The 22,685-nt window shown below is 42.9% G+C and overlaps 1 protein-coding gene across 1 annotated transcript in view; it reads left to right on the top strand.

Annotated features, from left to right (window-relative positions):
- LOC121584900 (V-type proton ATPase 116 kDa subunit a2) overlaps positions 1 to 22,685 on the top strand; it is a 40,152-nt gene that overhangs the window by 13,195 nt on the left and 4,272 nt on the right. Inside the window, exons 3-13 of the mRNA XM_041901142.2 lie at positions 15,532 to 15,629; positions 15,857 to 15,994; positions 16,371 to 16,468; positions 16,561 to 16,687; positions 16,887 to 16,969; positions 17,127 to 17,220; positions 19,147 to 19,359; positions 20,237 to 20,387; positions 20,622 to 20,761; positions 21,033 to 21,193; positions 21,451 to 21,541. Of these exons, the coding sequence (XP_041757076.1) occupies positions 15,532 to 15,629; positions 15,857 to 15,994; positions 16,371 to 16,468; positions 16,561 to 16,687; positions 16,887 to 16,969; positions 17,127 to 17,220; positions 19,147 to 19,359; positions 20,237 to 20,387; positions 20,622 to 20,761; positions 21,033 to 21,193; positions 21,451 to 21,541 (1,394 nt within the window). The remainder of the gene's footprint in view (positions 1 to 15,531; positions 15,630 to 15,856; positions 15,995 to 16,370; positions 16,469 to 16,560; positions 16,688 to 16,886; positions 16,970 to 17,126; positions 17,221 to 19,146; positions 19,360 to 20,236; positions 20,388 to 20,621; positions 20,762 to 21,032; positions 21,194 to 21,450; positions 21,542 to 22,685) is intronic.

The following is a 22,685-nucleotide window of genomic DNA, read 5'->3' on the forward strand; positions in this document are numbered from 1 at the left end:
AAATGGTAAAATCGGATTCAAGATTGGGATTGATGGAGCATATTCAATTTTTTTGAATCTCTAGGTCAGGGATGGGCAACTCCAGTCCTCGGGGGCTTGATTGGTGACACAGCTTTGCCCCAGCCCCAGCTGACACACCTGACTCCAATAATCAACTAATCATGGTCTTCAGTTTAGAATGCAATTAGTTTAATCAGGTGTGATAGCATTTTTTTTTTAAATAAAGGGCTGGGGGAAAGTGTGACACCAATCAGGCCCCAGAGGACGGGAGTTGCCCATCCCTGATCTAGGTCTACATCTGAGCTGGAGTCCTTCTAGAACCACATACTCATGTACATGGTTTACTTTCCATCCTCCAGTCTGAGGCTGGAACCCTGCTGGTAGCACTTGTAACCATCATAACCATCGTCCTGCCTCAGAGAATGTGGAGGGCAACAAGATGTAAGTGTCAAAACTATAGTTCTGCACTGATAGAAATGAAATTCTATAGACCAAATAATCACCAAATATTATTCTATCTTTCAGCTACAGGAGACTCTTTTTTTTTTTTTTTTACCTTTATTTAACTACAGGAGACTCTACAATAACAAGTCACGAAGGTGAAGTGTCTCAGCATTGAAAACTTGAGAGGACTACACCTACATCCCAGAACTTCAGTGGGCAGTGTTAAGAAGACTGGGCTCTCAATTGGGGCTACCAAGAAGAATGACCCTGAGATCAAATTAACCAAGACTCCATGAAGTGCTGCCACCAACAACGGCTGAGCTGCTACAACTTCGAGGAGATATTGCCACGCAACACAGGATGCACATCTTTTGAATGGGGAAGGAGCTTTCCCTTATGTCGGACTTGGTGGTTCCTGGGAAAGTGTGAAAACATTTCTGAGTACGCTCTCGGTTGTTGAAAGAGGGTGGCTTACAACAAAACATAAATCATATGTAAATAAGGGAAGTTTGTGTGGGCAACAAACTTGTGTAAGAAACAATATTTGTGTGTTCTTTTATCTAGCATATAGGCATCATTATTGTAATTTTGAAATGGTTTTAGAATTATTTACTAAACTGATTTCCTTTATGCTCCTGACGGTTTTCACTTCAAATTAGTAGACTTACAGGAGGGTACATATCTAGAAAGATGGATGGACTACTCTGGTGTAAATACAGTACAAAACAAGTCAGTCAGATTACACAGATCATGTCAAATAAAGGTTTATTAGGGAGATAAACAAGAATACAAGGTAGTCTCTAACCTCAAAATAATAACAAGCGTAGTGTAAGGAAAATATACTTTAAAAAATATATATTTTTGAAATGATACAAAACATACAAACGACAGCATACAAACATCAATGATATCACCCTGCCCAGACCCACATGCTCACACCCCCATCTCCAGCGCCTGCATCATTCTCCACCACATGGCCTCAAACTGCACCATTTTGTTTCTCTCTGTTGGAAAACATTTGGATAAAGTACTGAACTGATATCACCCAGACCTAGGAAAAAAATCACAAACTACTTAAAGATATCACCAAATTGAATATTTTTCCTAATTGGGATCCAAGTGAAGAGTAAAGTACAGTGTAGTCGTGGAAAGTGTTCAACTCGGGTTAAAGTTCTCCACTGCAACGGATTTCCGTCATTGATTCAGGAGAGGTCGTTTTTGAGAGATCCTGGGGGGGTTGGAGATGACATAGCCTAATACAAACCGAAGCATGTCTGTTTTGCGAAATATACACTATGTATGTGGACACCCCTTCACATGAGTGGATTCTGCCATTTCAGCCACACCCGTTGCTGACAGGTGTATAAAATCGAGTACACCGCCATGCAATCTCCATAGACAAACACTGGCAGTAGAATGGCTCGTACTGAAAAGCTCAGTGACTTTCAACGTGGCATCGTCATAGGATGCCACCTTTCCAACAAGTCAGTTTGTCAAATTTCTGCCCTGCTAGAGCTGCATCGGTCAACTGTAAGTGCTGTTATTGTGAAGTGGAAACGTCTAGGAGCAACAACGGCTCAGCCGCGAAGTGGTAGGCCACACAAGCTCACAGAATGGGACCGCCGAGTGCTGAAGTGTGTAAATATTGTCTGTTCTCGGTTGCAACACTCACTACCGAGTTCCAAACTGCCTCAGGAAGAAACGTCAGCACAAGAACTGTTCGTCGGGAGCTTCATGAAATGGGTTTCCATGGCCGAGTAGCCGCACACAAGCCTAAGATCACCATGCGCAATGCCAAGCGTCTGCTGGAGTGGTGTAAAGCTCACCGCCACTGGACTCAGGAGCAGTGGAAACACATTCTCTGGATTGATGAATCGCGCTTCACCATCTGGCAGTCCGACGGACGAATCTGGGTTTGGAGAACGATACCTGCCCGAATGCTTAGTGCCAACTGTAAAGTTTGGTGGTGGAGGAATAATGGTCTGGGGCTGTTTTTCATGGTTCGGCTAGGCCCATTTGTTCCAGTGAAGGGAAATCTTAACGCTACAGCATACAATGACATTCTAGACAATTCTGTGCTTCCAACTTTGTGGCAACAATTTTTGGAAGGCCCTCTCCTGTTTCAGCAAGACGACGACCGCGTGCACAAAGCTAGGTCCATACAGAAATGGTTTGTTGAGATCGGTGTGGAAGAACTTGACTGACCTGCACAGGGCCCTGACCTCAACCCCATCTAACACCTTTGGGATGAATTGGAACGCCGACTGCGAGCCAGGCCTAATCGCCCAACATCAGTTCCCGACCTCACTAATGCTCTTGTGGCAGAATGGAAGCAAGTCTCTGCAGCAATGTTCCAACAGCGAGTGGAAAGCCTTCTCAGAAGAGTAGAGGCTGTTATAGCAGCAAAGGTGGGATGAACTCCATATTAATGGCCATGATTTTGGAATAAGATGATTGACGAGGAGGTGTCCACATACATTCGGTCATGTGTATATTCCCAAATAAATGTGTTCTAAATGTGTTTATTTTCTCTGTTACGCTTTGTGCACTGAACTGACTGGTGATGCGCGTGTAGACATATCCACTTGGCGGGCAGGTTTAGGGTCAATAAATATTGTGTGGGTGAAGGCCAGGTGCATGGCGTGCGGGTTGAATAAAGAGAAAATGTATCATTCTTGTGCAATTTATATCTATAGGCTACATTGAGGTTTGTCTTTCATTATAGATGCCCTCAATCTCACACAAATTATCAACGAACCTACCAGGTACAACCCTAAATCCGTAAACATGGGTACCCTCATAGATATCATCCTGACTAACTTACCCTCTAAATACACCTCCGCTGTCTTCAACCAGGATCTCAGAGATCACTGCCTTATTGCCTGCGTCCGTAACGGGTCCGCGGTCAAACGACCACCCCTCATCACTGTCAAACGCTCCCAAAAACACTTCAGCGAGCAGGCCTTCCTAATTGACCTGGCCCAGGTATCCTGGATGGATATAGATCTCATTCCGTCAGTAGAGGATGCCTGGTTGTTCTTTAAAAGTAATTTCCTCTCAATCTTAAATAAACATGCCCCATTCAAAAATACAGAACTAAGAACAGATATAGCCCCTGGTTCTCCTCAGACTTGACTGCCCTTGACCAGCACAAAAACATCCTGTGGCGTACTGCATTAGCATCAAATAGCCCCCGCGATATGCAACTTTTCAGGGAAGTTAGGAACCAATATACACAAGCAGTTAGGAAAGCAAAGGCTAACTTTTTCAAACAGAAATTTGCATCCTGTAGCACTAACTCCAAAAAGTTTTGGGACACTGTAAAGTCCATGGAGAATAAGAGCACTTCCTCCCAGCTGCCCACTGCACTGAGGCTAGGAAACACTATCACCACCGATAAATCTACAATAATCGAGAATTTCAACAAGCATTTTGCTACGGCTGGCCATGCTTTCCACCTGGCTACCACTACCCCGGCCACCAGCTCTGCACCCTCCGCTGCAACTTGCCCATGCCCCCCCCGCTTCTCCTTCACACAAATCCAGACAGCTGATGTTCTGAAAGAGCTGCAAAATCTGGACCCCTACAAATCATCTGGGCTAGACAATCTGGACCCTTTCTTTCTAAAACTAGCCGCCGAAATTGTCGCAACCCCTATTATTAGCCTGTTCAACCTCTCTTTATTAACGTCTGAGATCCCCAGAGATTGGAAAGCTGCCGCGGTCATCCCCCTCTTCAAAGGGGTTGACACTCTAGATCCAAACTGTTACATAGCCATCCTGCCCTGCCTTTCAAAAGTTTTTGAAAGCCAAGTTAACAAACAGATCACCGACCATTTCGAATCCCACCGTACCTTCTCCGCTATGCAATCCGGTTTCCGAGCTGGTCATGGGTGCACTTCAGCCACGCTCAAGGTCCTAAACGATATTATAACCGCGATCGATAATAGACAGTACTGTGCAGCCGTTTTCATTGACCTGGCCAAGGCTTTCGACTCTGTCAACCACCGCATTCTTATTGGCAGACTAAATAGCCTTGGTTTCTCAAATGACTGCCTCGCCTGGTTCACCAACTACTTCTCAGATAGAGTTCAATGTGTCAAATCGGAGGGCCTGTTGTCTGGACCTATGGCAGTCTCTATGGGGGTGCCACAGGGTTCAATTCTTGGGCCGACTCTTTTCTCTGTGTATATCAATGATGTCGCTCTTGCTGCTGGTGACTCTCAGATCCACCTCTACGCAGACGACACCATTTTGTATACATCTGGCCCTTCATTGGACACTGTGTTAACAAACCTCCAAACGAGCTTCAATGCCATACAACACTCCTTCAGTAGCCTCCAACTGCTCTTAAACACTAGTAAAACTAAATTTACATTTTAGTCATTTAGCAGACGCTCTTATCCAGAGCGACTTACAGTTAGTGAATACATATATATATAAAAAAATTATACTGGCCCCCTGTGGGAATCGAACCCACAACCCTGGCGTTGCAAACGCCATGCTCAACTGAGCTACATCCCTGCCGGCCATTCCCTCCCCTACCCTGGGCCAATTGTGCGCCGCCCATGAGTGTCCCGGTCGCGGCCGGCTGCGACAGAGCCTGGATTCGAACCAAGATCTCTAGTGGCACAGTTAGCACTGCGATGCAGTGCCTTAGACCACTGCGCCACTCAGGAGCAGTCTAAATGCATGCTCTTCAACCGAACGCTGCTTGCACCCGCCCACCCGACTAGAATCACTACTCTCGACGGGTCTGACCTAGAGTATGTGGGCAACTACAAATACCTAGGTGTCTGGTTAGACTGTAAACTCTCCTTCCAGACTCACATTAAGAATCTCCAATCCAAAGTTAAATCTAGAATCGGTTTCCTATTTCGCAACAAAGCCTCCTTCACTCATGCTGCCAAACATGCCCTCGTAAAACTGACTATCCTACCGATCCTTGACTTCGGCGATGTCATTTACAAAATAGCCTCCAACACTCTACTCAGCAAATTGGATGTAGTCTATCACAGTGCCAACCGTTTTGTCTCCAAAGCCCCATATACTACCCACCACTGTGACCTGTACGCTCTTGTTGGCTGGTCCTCACTACATATTCGTCGCCAAACCCACTGGCTCCAGGCCATCTATAAATCACTGCTAGGCAAATCCCCGCCTTATCTTAGCTCATTGGTCACCATAGCAACACCCACCCGTAGTATGCGCTCCAGCAGGTATAGCTCACTGGTCATCCCCAAAGCCAACACCTCCTTTGGCCGCCATTCCTTCCAGTTCTCTGCTGCCAATGACTGGAACAAATTGCAAAAATATCTGAAGCTGGAGACACTCATCTCCCTCACTAACTTTAAGCATCAGTTGTCAGAGCACCTTACCGATCACTGCACCTGTACACAGCCCATCTGAAATTAGCCCGCCCAAGTACCTCATCCCTATATTGTTATTTATTTTGCTCATTTGTACCCCAGTATCTCTATTTGCACATCATCTCTTGCACATCTATAATTCCAGTGTTAATACTAATTGTAATTATTTTGCACTATAGCCTATTTATTGCCTTACCGCCATAACTTGCTACATTTGCACACACTGTATATATATTTTTTCTGTTGTATTTTTGACTTTGTTTTGTTTTACCCCATATGTAACTCTGTGTTGTTGTTTTTATCGCACTGCTTTGCTTTATCTTGGCCAGGTCGCAGTTTTAAATGAGAACTTGTTCTCAACTGCCTTACCTGGTTAAATAAAGGTGAAATAAAATAACCTAACATTTTATTTATTTATTTATCTGGCATTCGTGCGTGAGCCTAACTGCACGCGCCAACTCTAGCCTACTGTTCAGATGGGTTAAATGGAAACTGAACTCTGGACGCTGACTGTAGGTCTATAACCTCTCACATCGCTTTAGTATTAAATCCTGCAGAATTAAGCATTTCTTGCAGTAAAATGATACACTAAACAAGGCAACTAGATTTAAGCATTCACCGATGTCAACTACACTGATGTCAACTAGATTGAAGCGTTCATTCTATCGATTTATGACATTCTGGTGAGCAAGGGTTTATTTCGTCTTAGGGCAACACATTGAGTATACCAAACATTAGAAACACCTTCCTAATATTGAGTTGCACCCCTCCCTTCAGAATATCCTCAAAGCGTTCCACCGGGATGCTGGCCCATGTTGACTCCAATGCTTCCCACATTTGTTAAGTTGGCTGGATGTCCTTTGGAATGGTGGTCCATTTTTGATACACATGGGAAACTGTTGAGTGTGAAAAACCCAGCAGCGTTGCTGTTCTTGACACAAACCGGTGCGCCTGGCACCTACTACCATACACTGTTCAAAGGCACTTCAATCTTTTGTCTTGCCCATTCACCCTCTGAATGGCACACACACAAACCATGTCTCAAGGCTTAAAAATCCTTCTATAACATGTCTCCTCCCCTTCATCTACACTGATTTGAAATGGATTTAACAGGTGACATCAATAAGGGATCATATAGCTTTCACCTGGTCAGTCTGTAATGGAAAGAGCAGGTGTTCTTAATTTTTTGTACACTCAGTGTATAATGACCATAGAGAAGCTGCATGCATCTAATTATAGACAAGTTGACTAACAAATAGCCTACCAAAATGTTGGAAATTATAAGCAGAAACATATCTACAGTGAACAAAAATATAAACGCAACATGTAATGTGTTGGTCCCATGTTTCATGAGCTAAAATAAAAGATCCCAGAAATGTTCCATACGCAGAAAAAGCTTATTTCTCTCAAATTTTGTGCACAAATTTGTTTACATCCTTGTTAGTGAGCTCATCTCATTTGCCAAGATAATCCATCCACCTGACAGGTGTGGCATATCAAGGAGCTGATTAAACAGTATGATCATTACACAGGTGCACTTTGTGCTGGAGACAATAAAAGGCAACTCTACAATGTGCAGTTTTGTCACACAACACAATGCCACAGATGTCTCAAATTTTGAGGGAGCGTGCAATTGGCATGCTGACTGCAGGAATGTCCACCAGAGCTGTTGCCAGATAATTTAATTTTCATTTCTCTACCATAAGCAACCTCCAACATCGTTTTAGAGAATTTGGCATTATGTCCAACCGGCCTCACAACTGCAGACCACGTGTATGGCGTCGTGTGGGCGAGCTGTATGCTGTTGTGAACAGTGTCCCATGGTGGGGTTATGGTATGGGCAGGTATAAGCAATGGACAACGAACATAATTGCATTTTATCGATGGCAAATGAAATGCACAGAAATACCGTGACGAGATCCTGAGGCCCATTTCTTTTAAGGTATCTGTGACCAACAGATGCATATCTGTATTCCCAGTCATGTGAAATCTATAGATTAGGGGCTAATTAATTTATTTCAATTGACTGATTTCCTCATATGAACTCTAACTCAGTAAGGTCATTGAAATTGTTACATGTTGCGTTTTATATGTTTGTATAATTCAGTCAAATCGTTCCGCTGTGTCTGACTAGCTTTCAGCACATTTTCTGTATTAGCGGGTTACGGTCGGGTGCGAGCTTCCGATTTTCACTATCGCATAAAGTCGGTCAGGTGCGGGTGAACGAACAACGCGCACCACTAGAACTGACATGCATGATTATTGATGACATTCCGATGTTCAGATGAAGGTAATTAAATGGTCTATAATGCACAGCACACCATCGCTCAACTCAGACAGCGGTGTGTAGCCTACTGTAACTTTATCTTTATCACTCAGGATGTAACTTTCCAGTGCTACTAGTTTTGCCATGTAGGCCTAATGTTATTAAAACAAAATCAGACAACCCTAGTCAGCTTGTGTATTATATGCGAGATAAATATTCCTTGAGGCACATTCAAGTTGCGAGAGCCATAAGAGGGGAAACGTCCTATTCTGACAAGCAGTCAATGCACAACAATTCATAATGCAATTGCGGGAAAACACTTCCCTGAAAGCAGTTTTGGCAAATGTTGTTTGAAAGCAGTGTTGGCCTTTGTTAAAAAAAAGATGGGGATCCCAGTTTTACATTGCTACCACGTTTATTTATCTACTCCTTCAATTGCGGGTGTGGCATCGTTTTACAAATGCAGTTTTACAACCAGAGTTTCAAGCATGGCTTAGGCTCAGCCGCACTACAGAGCTCTTAAAGGGGAAATGTCTTCTTAAAAGGGCAATTACATACTTTGTAATTGAAACAAAACAAAAGTCGAATTTTGAGTGAATAATTATTTTTATATTCATATTTATTATAGAAAATAATTTATTATAATAACAATCAGGAGGTTGTGTCCAATGGGGTAAATGCAGATTGATGCCGGTAACTGAACTAAATGACTATCGCCCCGTAGCATTGACTTCTGTCATTATGAAGTGCTTTGAGAGCCTAGTCAAGGATCATATCACCTCCACCTTACCCGACACCCTATACCGCCCCAATAGATCCACGGATGATGCCATCGCACTGCACACTGCCCTATCCCATCTGGACAAGAGGAATACCTATGTAAGAATGCTGTTCATTGACTACAGCTCATCATTCAACAACATAGTCCCCTCCAAGCTCAGGACCCTGGGACTGAACACCTCCCTCTGCAACTGGTTCCTGGACTTCCTGACTGGCCGCCCCCAGGCGGTCAAAGTAGGCAACAACACATCTGCCACACTGACCATCAACACGGGGGTGTGTGCTTAGTTCCCTCCTGTACTCCCTGTTCACGACTGCGTAGCCGCGCACGACTCCCAACACCAAGTTTGCTGACGACACGACGGTGGTAGGACTGATCGACGACGATGAAGCAGAATATAGGGAGGAAGTCCGAGACCTGGCAGTGTGGTGCCAGGACAACAACCATTCCCTTAACATCAGCCAGACAGAGGAGCTGATCGTGGACTACAGGAACTGGAGGGGCGAGCACGCCCCCATCCACATTGATGGGGCTGTAGTGGAGCAGGTCGAGAGCTTCAAGTTCCTCGGTGTTCACATCAGTAAGGAATTAACATGGTCCACACAGTTGTGAACAGGGCACGACAGCGTCTTTCCCCCCTCAGGAGGCTGAAAAGATTTGTCATGGGCCCTCAGATCCTCAAAAAGTTATACAACTGCACCATTGAGAGCATCTTGACTGGCAGCATTACCGCTTGGTATGGCAACTGCAAGGCATCCGACCGCAAGGCGGTACATAGGGTGGTGAGTACGGCCCAGTACATCACTGGGGCCGAGCTCCCTGCCACCCATGACCTCTATATACCAGGTGGCGTAAGAGGAACGCCCAACAAATTGTCAAGACTCCAGCCACCCAAGCCGTATACTATTTTCTCTGCTTCCGCACGGCAAGCGGTACCAGTGCATCAAGTGTGGAACCAACAGGACCCTGAACAGCTTCTACCCCCAAGCCATAAGACTGCTAAACAAGACTGCTAAATAGCTAATCAAATGACTACCCAGACTACCTGCATTGACCCTTTTTTGCACTAACTCTCTTGCACTGATTCTATGCACACACACTGGACTCTACCCACACACTCACACATACACTGACACCCCAACACACACTCACTTTTTTACACTAACTCTCCCACACTGGCTCTATACACACACGACTCTACTCACACTCACAAATACTTATACCCCAATACACACACACACACTACATACGCCCACACACACACAATCACTCACACACATTCACACTCACCACATACGCTGCTGCTACTGTCTTATCTATCCTCTTGACTAGTCACTTTACCTCTACTGTATGTACATAGCTACAGCAATTACCTCGTAGCCCTGCATATCGACTCAGTATTGGTACTCTCTGTATAGACAGTGCCTTCAGAAAGTATTCACAGCCCTTGACTTTTTCTGTTGTATTAAAGCCTGAATTTAAAATGGATTAAATTGAGATTTCTTTTGTCACTGGCCTACACATAATGTCAAAGTGGAATTATATTTTTTGAAATGTTTACAAATTAATAAAAAATGAAAAGCTGAAATGTCTTGTCAATAAGTATTTAACCCCTTTGTTATGGCAAGCCTAAATCACTACAAAGATACAGGCGTCCTTCCTAACTCAGTTGCCGGAGAGGAAGAAAACCGCACAGGGATTTCACCATGATGACAATGGTGACTTTAAAACAGTTAGAGTTTATGCCTGTGATAGGAGAACTGAGGATGGATCAACAACATTGTAGTTACTCCACAATACTAACCTAATTGACAGAGTGAAAAGAAGGAAGCCTGTACAGAATACAAATATTCCAAAACATGGATCCTGTTTGCAACAAAAGTAATACTGCTAAAAATGTGGCAAAGCAATTAACTTTTTGTCCTGAATACAAATTGTTATGTTTGGGTCAAATCCAATACAACACATTACTGAGTACCACTCTCCATATTTTCAATCATAGTGGTGGCTGCATCATGTTATGGGTATGCTTGTAATTGTTAAGGACTGGTGAGTTTTTCAGAATAAGAAGGAAACGGAATAGAGCTAAGCACAGGCAAAATCCTAGAGGAAACCCTGGTTCAGTCTGCTTTTCACTAGACCTGTGAGATGAATTCACCTTTCAGCAGGACAATAACTTAAAACACAAGGCCAAATCTACACTGGAGTTGCTTACTAAGAAGACAGTGAATGCTCCTGAGTGGCCAAGTTACAGTTTTGACTTAAATCCTCTTGAAAAGAGCTTGAAGAATTTTGAAAATAATAATGAGCAAATATTGTACATTCCAGGTGTGGAAAGCTCTAAGAGATTTACCCAGAAAGACTCACAGCTGTGATCGCTGCCAAATGTGATTCTAACATGCATTGATTCAGTCGTGTAAATACTTATGTAAATGAGATTTTCAATACATTGGCAACAATTTCTAAAAACATGTTTTCACTTTGTCATTATGGGGTATTGTCATTACACCTGTTGTACACCTGTTTACGAAGCATGTGACAAATAACATTTGGTTTGAATTTATGAAATGTTTTGTTTTTCTGTCTTGAATAAAAGTAATAATGGAAAATAATAATGTCTGGGTCTTGACTTGTTTATTAAATTGTATTATGTGGTCTATGTTTGTGTAGCCAGAAGGCTGACATTTCATTTATTTTATGCTGTGACTAAATACATTTTTTAAAACAAAACCTTGAGATGATAATTAAATGTATTGCTAGAATAGGCCTACCATTTGATTTTCAGGCTAACGAATGATAATGAATGCAATAAGTCAATATTAGCTGTTATATATAAAATATAGCATACCTTAGAATGGCACATGATTTACAGCGGGTTTAGATTCGTGGGCAATTGATCAACTGCAGCGCTATCCATGGTTCTGAATCTCCACTACGGCTTATCTGTTTGAATCGGATATGTTCCCTCTGACAAAATCCCTACAATATGCAAAGTAAAAACAGCCACAGGTGATCTATACTGAACAAAAATATAAACGCAACATGCAACAATTGCAAAGATTTTACTGAGTTACAGTTCATAAATTAAAAAGGCCCTAATCTATTGATTTCACATGACCGGGCAGGGATGCAGCCATGGGTGGGCCTTGGAGCCCCCAAGACGATTCCGCAGGTGAAGAAGCCGGATGTGGAGTTCCTGGGCTGGCGTGGTTACACGTGGTCTGCGGTTGTGAGGTCGGTTGCACATACAGTGGCTTGTATTCACCCCCCTAGGCATTTTTCCTATTTTGTTGCCTTACAACCTGGAATTAAATTGGATTGTTTGGGGTTTTGTATCATTTGGGGTTTTGTATCAGTTATGCACTTGAGCGTGCATAACTATTCAGACCCTCAAAGTCAATACTTTGTAGAGCCACCTTATGCAGCAATTACAGCTGCAAGTCTCTTGGGGTATGTCTCTATAAGCTTGGCACATCTAGCCACTGGGATTTTTTCCCATTCTTCAAGGCAAAACTGCTCCAGCTCCTTCAAGTTAGATGGGGTCCGCTGGTGTACAGCAATCTTTAAGTCATACCACAGATTCTCAATTGGATTGAGGTCTGGGCTTTGACTAGGCCATTCCAAGACATTTAAATGTTTAGCCTTAAACCACTCAAGTGTTGCTTTAGCAGTATGCTTAGGGTCATTGTCCTGCTGGAAGGTAAACCTCCGTCCCTGTCTCAAATCTCTGGAAGACTGAAACAGGTTTCCCTCAAGAATTTCCCTGTATTTAGCGCCATCCATCATTCCTTCAATTCTGACCAGTTTCACAGTCCCTGCCGATGAAAAACATCCCCACAGCATGATGCTGCCACCACCATGCTTCACTGTAGGGATGGTGTTTACGGGGTGATGAGAGGTGTTGGGTTTGCGCCAGACATAGCGTTTTCCTTGATGGCCAAAAAGCTCAATTTTAGTCTCATCTGACCAGAGTACCTACTTCCAAATGTTTGGGGAGTCTCCCACATGCATTTTGGCGAACACCAAACGTGTTTGCTTATTTTCGGGCCACTCTTCCGTAAAGCCCAGCTCTGTGGAGTGTACGGCTTAAAGTGGTCCTATGGACAGATACTCCAATCTCCACTGTGGAGCTTTGCAGCTCCTTCAGGGTTATCTTTGGTCTCTTTGTTGCCTCTCTGATTAATGCACTCCTTGCCTGGTCTGTGAGTTTTGGTGGGTGGCCCTCTCTTGGCAGGTTTGTTGTGTTGGCATATTCTTTCAATTTTTAAATATTGGATTTAATGGTGCTCCGTGGGATGTTTCGGATATTTTTTTATAACCCAACCCAGATCTGTACTTCTCCACAACTTTGACCCTGACCTGTTTGGAGAGCTCCTTGGTCTTCATGGTGCCGCTTGCTTGGTGGTGCCCCTTGCTTAGTGGTGTTGCAGACTCTGGGGCCTTTCAGAACAGGTGTATATATACTCAGATCATTTGACACTTAGAATGCACACAGGTGGACTTTATTTAACTAATTATGTGACTTCTGAAGGTAATTGGTTGCATCAGATCTTATTTAGGGGCTTCATAGCAAAAGGGGTGAATACATATGCACGCACCACTTTTCCGTTATTTATTTTTTTGAATTTTCTGAAACAAGTTATGTTTTTCGTTTCACTTCACCAATTTGAAATCCAAATAAAAATCAACTTAATTTACAGGTTGTAATGCAACAAAATAGGAAAAACGCCAAGGGGGATGAATACTTTTGCAAGGCACTGTACTGCCGAGTTCTCTAAAACGACGTTGGAGGTTGCTTATGGTGGAGAAATTAACATTCAATTCTCTAGCAACTGCTCTGGTGGACATTCCTGCAGTCAGCATGCCAATTGCACGCTCCCTCAAAACTTGAGACATCTGTGGCATTGTGTTGTGTGACAACTGCACATTTTAGAGTGGCCTTTTATTGTCCCCAGCACATGTGTAATGATCATGCTGTTTAATCAGCTTCTTGATATGCCACACCTGTCAGGTGGATGGATTATCTTGGCAAAGGAGAAATGCTCACTAACAGGGATGTAAACAAATTTGAGCACAAAATTTGAGTGAAATAAGCTTTTTGTGCGAATGGAACATTCCTGGGAATTTGTATTTCAGCTCATGTGACCAACACTTTACATGTTGCGTTTATATTTTTGTTCAGTGTAGTTACAGTTTGATGTTCACAAATAAATATTTGCCAGCTAGATATCTTATACCTATTAAGTTAACTGTCTAAAATGCGCTAAATGCTCTGCAGTTGTGCATTTGGTTCGCTAATTTATCTAGCTATGGGGTTAGCTTCTTCCAAAATCAGGCTTTGCTTGGTAACCGCAGAGAAGCACCTCCTGGATCAAGAGCCTTGCTGGCTAATATTTGTTTTGTGTGTGCAGCAAACTGTGAATAGTTTTTTTGTTGTTGCTTGTATAACTTTATGAGCTGGGATGTCTGTCCTACAAATACCTTAGTCCAGAGACTGTATAAAATGTTTGCACTCGTTAGCATTCTCTATGGGATTTTACATTTACTTGTTAGCATTGCTAACCTTTGGATATCAGAGGATCAGTGGGGTTTTGAAAATAGTGGCCCTTTTGTTCAGTGCCGGTATTACTGACTGAAGATTGGACGGCTGGGCATTCATTCAGTTGAGACCGTTTCTGCGGTAATATGGACTCTTAACAACGTTATTACACTCTTTTGCTCCTTGCAACAAGCAAGGTGTTATTGCAAACGTTCTACATTCCATGGTAATGTAGAATGTCCATTCAAATGATGTTCGATTCAGCGAAATGAAGCCACTAGCAGCACTGTAGATATTGAGATGAGCAAGATGCAAGACTTCGCTCTCGCATCACACACAGTATCTGCGCAGGGCACCAAAACAGCTGAGAAGTTGAGCTTTGCGTGTCAATGCTCTGTTGTTCAGGAAATTGACCCACTATGCTGTTTACTTTCTGCATCTACGTCATATCTATCGCTGAGTCTACCTTTTAATAATCTCAAGCGTGGTTTAGACATAATTATGACTTTTTGGCTGTGTTATTTAGTGACGACCCATATTGATGTGTATTCCTCCTGCTTTTACTTCCTGCTTTTACTTCCTGCTTTTACTTCCTGCTTTTACTTCCTGCTTTTACTTCCTGCTTTTACTTCCTGCTTTTACTTCCTGCTTTTACTTCCTATTGGTATACTCACAATGGCCGCCAGTCTACCCATTATGCCATCATTGACTTGAATGAGGACGCCGGTTCCATTCATTCTATTTCTATGGCAGCACATGCAGTCAGGTATGGAGGAGAGGAGAAAATGTGCGTCATAAAAAAAGAATTGGACAGTGAATATTCAACGTGTTGTTCTTGACCCCGTAAAACACTGGATATATTGGCACCGTGTTTCTGGGGCTAACCCCCGAAAAGTCGGTCCTTGCCCTGGGTTAAGGTTGGTGCACTTGCTTAGCCCCGTGCTAAAATCTCCCTTAGCCCAGGGCTAAGGAGGCTGTTAGCTCTGGGCTAAGTGCGGGCTTGATGAAAAACACAGTGTAAATTACAACAGATTAACCTTATTGATATACATGTATTATTTGAAACAAATGGATTGTTTGGAACACAGTGACTCTGTGTGTTGTGTACTAAGACTTCATTGCATCTTTGACAGGGTACATTCTAAGAGAAATCAAGAGGGCAGACATCCCACGTCCAGAGGGAGAAGTGAACCCGGTTGCACCCCTGCCGAAGCAGGTCCTAGTTATAATGGTTAGCGCCCTCTACCTGTCTCTCATTCTCTAGAATGTTATGAATCCTTTATCACAAGAATGAAGTATTGTCTTCGTCCCAAATGGCACCATATGTTCCCTATACAGTGCACTATTTTTGACCAGGGCCCTGGTCAAAAGTTGTGCACTATATGGGGAATAGGGTGCCATTTAGGACACATCCCATATTGACATTGCTATTGACTCTGTATGTATGGCTGTCTCCAGGAGCAGTTGCAGAGGCTGGAGGTGGAGCTGAGCGAGGTGACCAGGAATAAGGAGAAGCTACAGAAGAACCTCCTGGAGCTGACAGAGTATACACACATGCTGCGCATCACACGCAATTTTGTGCACCGCAGCGCAGAGGTAGGTCCAACAGCTGCCCCACAAAGCAGGATCCCACCACTGTACAACGCTCTGCCCCTCAGTTTGAGTTCAGAGCACTTGCATTGACTTTGATTTGCTTGATGAGGAGTCTGAGCAGATTTGAGTGTCACATGATTTGGCTTGGCGGCATAACATTGAAACTTTCTCTTCTCTTTTTTTTCTTTATAGAGGATATTTTGGGGGATAAATCTGGGGTTAGCCAAAACCTTGCTACTTGTCTTTTATTAATTCATGCATGGGCAAATTGTTGCCCTTTTTCTAACGATGTGTTATGGGGGTGTATGTGTTTTCTCTACTGGTCTGGATTTGGGGTATGTATTTTGTGTGTGTCCTCACACTGGGTTATGTTTCACAGCGTGAGCCCCCGCAGGTCCAGTATGAGGAGTTCCCCTTCCTAGAAAAGGATTCCATGATGGACTACACCAGCATGCAGCGACTAGGGGCCAAACTAGGGTAAAGAGCTATCAGCAGTCATATTTATACACACTTGGGTATGTGTGCCTGTTTACTGTAATACCCTGTTGATCTCACCCTCACTCCCGCAGGTTTATATCAGGGATGATTCAGAGGGTGAAGATAGAGGCCTTTGAGCGCATGCTTTGGAGAGTGTGTAAGGGCTACACTATCCTTAGCTACTCTGAAATTGACGAGTACTTGGAGGACCTTGACACGGTGGGTCAATGTTGTTCTGCCTGAGAGAGATTCTTAACCCTTTTCTAAATGGTTGAGTGTGAGATAAAATAATAAGATACTGCTTACCACATAGCTAAATATAACAGCATCCCTGTTAGGCCTGTGAGAAGTATAACATCTCACCTCAGCCTTACCGTGTGTATATTCTAAACCGCTTCCTGTTCTCTGGTTATTGCAGGGTGAGCCAACTAAGAGTGTGGTTTTCCTCATCTCCTACTGGGGCGAGCAGATCGGACAGAAAGTCAAGAAGATCTGTGACTGGTAATTAAAACACCTCTCCAACTGACCTGTTACACTTTCAGCCTGAGGTGATTCCCTGTCAAACCATTAGGCCTATTATGTTGCCCCCAACAAGCTCTGAAGACTGTGGCTTTAACCTATGTGATAACATCATGGAGCTTTTCTTTTTGCCCCTCAGCTACCACTGTCACGTGTATCCATACCCCAACAGCAAGGAGGAGAGGAATGATGTTGTGGAGGGACTCAGGACTCGCATCCAGGACCTGCACACTGTAAGCTCTCTAAACTCCTTGTGAGCAACAACATAGTGGGTGATGTTTTTTTAGTTGGTTTTGCCTTTAAGTCATGAAAATAACTTTTTGGCTATCAAATTTGTACAGTTAAAAATATAAATGTTTATTTTTTTAAAATGATTACACCCATGTATTCTTTAACCAGAAAAGGTTTGCTCCAGAGATCTCTCCCTAACGTCACTGGCTAGTTAAAATATAAGCTACCAACGGCTTGAACTGTTGAAATACAGTGCCTTCAGAAAGTATTTATACCCCTTGATTAATTCCACATTTTGTTACAGCCTGAATTAGAAATGGATTAAATAGATTTCTCTCACCTATCTACACAATAATGACAAAGTGAATACATGTTTTTATAAATTTTGCGCATTTATTGAAAATGAAATACAGAAATATCTCATTTACATAAGTATTCACACCCTTGAGTCAATACATGTTAGAATCACCTTTGGCATCGATTACAGCTCTGGTAAGTCTCTAAGAGCTTTGCACACCTGGATTGTACGATATTTGTCCATGATTCTTTTCAAAATTCTTCGAGCTCTGTCAAATTGGTTGTTGATCATTGCTAGATCCATCCTCAGTTTTCTGCTATCACAGCCATTAAACTCTGAAACTGTTTTAATGTCACCATTGGCCTCATGGTGAAATCCCTGGGTGGTTTCCTTTCTCTCCGGCAACTGAGTTAGGAAGGACGCCTGTATCTTTGTAGTGACTGGGTGTATTGATACACCATCCAAAGTGTAATGAATAAAGTCATCATGCTCAAAGGGCTATTCAATGTCTGCTTTTTTTATATTTACCCACCTACCAATAGGTGCCTTCTTTGCGAGGCATTGGAAAACCTCCCTGGTCTTTGTGGTTGAATCTGTGTTTGAAATTCACTGCTTGACTGAGGGACCTTACAGATAATTGTATGTCTGGTGTACAGAAATGAGCTAGTCATTCAGAAATCATGTTAAACACTATTATTAAACACAGAGTGAGTCGATGCAACTTATTATGTGACTTGTTAAGCAAATCTCTACTCCTGAACTTATTTAGGCTTGCCATAACAAAGGGGTTGAATACTTATTGACTCGACATTTCTGCTTTTCATTTTTTATTAATTTGTAAACATTTCTAAAAACATAATTCCACTTTGATATTATGGGGTATTGTGTGTAGACCAGTGACACAAAATCTCACCATGCTCAAAGGAATATTCAATGTCTGTTTTTTTATTTTTAGCCATCTACAAAGATATACAGTCACTACAAAGATACAGGCCAATGGTGACATTAAAACAGGATCCCTTAAAGAATGGGCCTTGTGCTTCCGGCTACGGCAAAGATGATAAGAAGCAGAATGGCATGTGAGGGATAGAGTTTTAGGAACGAGAGGGAGAGTGCTCTCACTCAGGCACCAGAGCGTGACCACTCTGGGGTCACTTGACTCGGCTTATGCCTTGCTGTCTGGAAGACTTAAGATCAATCTTTTTGGAAGTTCTACCTCTGAAGAAAAAAATTATTAAATTAACCTCTGGTCCCAGCACATGATCTCCATGAGGTCTCAGCTGAAGGCTGCCCCCCCCCCCTCATGCAAACACACACACATACCAGAACTTAAAGCACACACACTCAAATTCCCTCCCTGGCATTTTCATTGCAGATACTCTAGCCCTCACACAATATTCTTAGACATTCATTAATCAATTCCCCAACTGTGTTTTGTGCCAAAACATTCCTGTGCTTCAATACCCAAACAAGCTATGGGTCGATACATAGCAAGCCCTTGCACTCAGTGGAGGCTGCGCTCAACGAGCCTAAGTCAATTCTACACACCCTTTTGATATTCTGAATGAATGTGAAATCCCTCCCATTAGTTAAAATGTCATACTAATACTCCCCCCCCGGCTTCCCCCAGGTACTCCACAGGACAGAGGACTACCTGAGACAAGTGTTGAACAAGGCCTCTGAGTCCATCTACACCTGGGTAATCCAGGTCAAGAAGATGAAGGCCATCTACCACATCCTCAACCTGTGTAGCTTTGACGTCACCAACAAGTGTCTGATAGCCGAGGTGTGGTGCCCTGTCAACGACCTGCCCATCCTGCGGAGGGCGTTAGAGGAAGGCTCGGTTAGTCAGCTCCCTGTTACCATGGCTCCCTGTGTAATGTCATTGTTGGGCTTAACTCTTTTAACGTTTTGGATTGTAATATCATTGTTTGTGACCCCTCCTTCTAAGTTCACTTTGTTCAGTATTTGGCTAAACAACAGTCACACACCCAGTCAGCATGACCTGCTTTAGTAATGGGGTTTTGGTTGTAGTAGAAAAAGGGAAATTGATCTCATCTTGACCACCTCTGATGATTTTAGACAGAGCCAGGTATTTAGAGAGTTGGGCCAACTTTTAGAATTGTGAATATTGTTTTAATTCTAGACATTCAGTTACATAGCATTATTTTAATATTCCCATGTAATGTTAATGGGGCGATAACATGGCTGCCATAGAATGTTGTAGTCATGGAAATGCGCATAATGCAGAAACCTCAATGGCACAACTCTCTAAATACATGGCTCTGGTTTTATTTATTAAACTAGTCTAGTCATGGGTCCTGTTGGGCCCCAATTGAAGTCTACCAGGGCTTCTGTCTATTATTACATTACACTGGCTAATGACGTGAATAATGAAGGTCACATTCAGTTCAATGACAGCAGCCCATGCCAGGGTTCTGCCAGGGGTTTTAGTCCTTTAAAAGGCTTAAATGAGGCTTCTAAAGACGAAGCTTTAATGGTCAATATATTTGAACGGTCTTGAATGGTCTAAAATATTTGAACTAACTAGCTGTTTGATGAGATGTTAGGTTTCTGTCTCCATTTGGAGAAAACAAATTATGTCTCAAATAATTGGGTTGCCCTCACTCAAACAACCTCCATGCAACCTTAATAGGCTAACATTACAATAATCCCGGTCTGAAAATCCACTGTCTGACATTATTGGCTTACCTTTACAGAGGAAAAGTGGAGCCACAGTGCCTTCTTTTGTCAACCGTATCCCCAGCAACGACACTCCGCCAACCCTAATAAGGACCAACAAGTTCACATCAGGCTTCCAGAACATAGTGGAGGCCTATGGAGTGGGCAACTATAGAGAGGTTAACCCAGGTACAGTACGCCCTCGCCAGCCAATGACCGCTGATTACTACATTTAGGAAGATATCACATGCTATCATTAGCCCTACTGTTTTTCTGTTTGTTTGCTATGTGTATGAGCCACATGCCTGTCGCCGAAGACAAATTTCCACTCCTAACAAGAATGGACAATAAAGTTGTACACTTTATTGATAGTTGAATGTGTATATGGAGGAATGATGATGTATTGTCTGTTGTGTCTAACAGCTCCTTACACAATCATCACCTTCCCCTTCCTGTTTGCTGTGATGTTTGGAGACCTGGGCCATGGTGTTATCATGGCTCTGTTTGCTCTCTGGATGGTGCTGTATGAGGAAAATGGCAAACTGAAAAGCACCAGGAACGAGGTGAGAGGGGCAGAGGAGAGGCTGTCAGTGTGTTCATCCCAAATGGCTCCCTATTCCCTATGTAGTGCACTAGTTTTGACCAGGGCCTATAGGGATTTGGTCAAAAGCAGTGCACTACATAGGGAATAGGGTGCCATTTGGGATGTAGACCGGGTGTGTGGGGGAATTGTTTCTGGTCTAAATGAGCTAAATGAGTAATAAGCTAACAGTAAATGTTGTGGTTAGCTGGATCCTTCCCCCTACGTTGACAATGGTGTGTTTGTATGCTCAGATCTGGAACACATTCTTCGAGGGCCGTTACATCATCCTGATGATGGGCTTCTTCTCGGTATATACCGGACTCATCTACAACGACTGCTTCTCCAAGTCTCTGAACATCTTTGGCTCGGGCTGGAGCGTCAACGCCATGTTTAAATCTGGAAATTGGACTTGGTAAGTACTGTACTGTAATATGTTCTGTACTGTAATATCTCTTCCTGCGATTGCAGAGATGATTAGATCAGGGTGAAAGGCCACATGATCACAGCTCAATGCCAATGTGTTTTGGTTTTTGATGTCCTATCACTAATTGGTCAGACAGGTTTTTCAATTATACATTAATTACATGTAAAATAAAGTATAAAAATTGCGAAGATGTATGTGACATAGCTTGCTCTTTTAATTGTTCACTTTTATATTTTCTTTAAAAGGAATTCCACACTCCGCACCAATGCCTTTCTGACCCTTGATCCCAATGTCCCTGGGGTTTTCAATGGACCCTACCCTTTGGGCATTGACCCGGTAAGTACATGGCTTTATGATCCATGGTCATAAACGGCTTTGTCTTGTCTCTATGTTCACTATACACACAAGTTATTCCCTGTCTCTTCATAACCATACACATTTGCCTCACCAACCAGAGCCAATAAAGTATACAGTGCTATTAAAAAGTATTTGCCCCCTTTCTAATTTTCTCTACTTTTGCATATTTCTGATACTGAATGTATCAGATCTTCAACCAAAACCTAATATTAGATAAAGGGAACATAAGTGGACAAAAAACACAACAATTACATATTTATTTAATTTATTTCATAAACAAAGTTATGCAACACCCAATTCCCCTGTATGAAAAAAGTAATTGCACCCTTACACTCAATAACTGATTGTGCCACCTTTAGCTGCAATGACTCCAACCAAATGCTTCCTGTAGTTGTTGATCAGTCTCTCTCGTCGCTGTGGAGGAATTTTGGCCCACTCTTCCATGCAGAACTGCTTTAACTCAGTGACGTGTGGGTTTTCAAGCATGAACTGCTCGTTTCAAGTCCTGCCACAACATCTCAATTGGGATTAGGTCTGGACTTTGACTAGGCCATTCCAAAACTTCCAAATTGTTGCTTTTTAGCAATTTTCATGTAGACTTGATTGTGTGTTTTGGATCATTGTCTTGCTGCATGACCCAGCTGCGCTTCAGCTTCAGCTCACAGACGGATGGTCTGACATTCTCCTGTAGAATTCTCTGATACAGAGCAGAATTCATGGTTCTTTCTATTAAGGCAACTCATCCAGGTCCTGAGGCAGCAAAGCATCCCCAAACCATCACACCACCACCACCATGCTTGACCTTTGGTATGATGTTCTTACTGTGGAATGCAGTGTTTGGTTTTCGCCAGGCATAATGGGACCCATCTCGTCCAAAAAGTTGACTCAAGTTTGCCAAAAAGCACCTGGATGATCATCAAGACTCTTGGAAGAACGTTCTATGGACAGATGATTCAAAAGTATAACTTTTGGACGAGATGGTTCCAGTAATGCCTGGCGAAAACCAAACTCTGCATTCCACAGTAAGAACATCATACCAAAGGTCAAGCATGGTGGTGGTGGTGTGATGGTTTGGGGATGCTTTGCTGCCTCAGGACCTGGATGAGTTGCCTTAATAGAAAGA

This window comes from Coregonus clupeaformis, chromosome 16, assembly GCF_020615455.1.
Source record: "Coregonus clupeaformis isolate EN_2021a chromosome 16, ASM2061545v1, whole genome shotgun sequence".
Classification (NCBI taxonomy): Eukaryota; Metazoa; Chordata; class Actinopteri; order Salmoniformes; family Salmonidae; genus Coregonus; species Coregonus clupeaformis.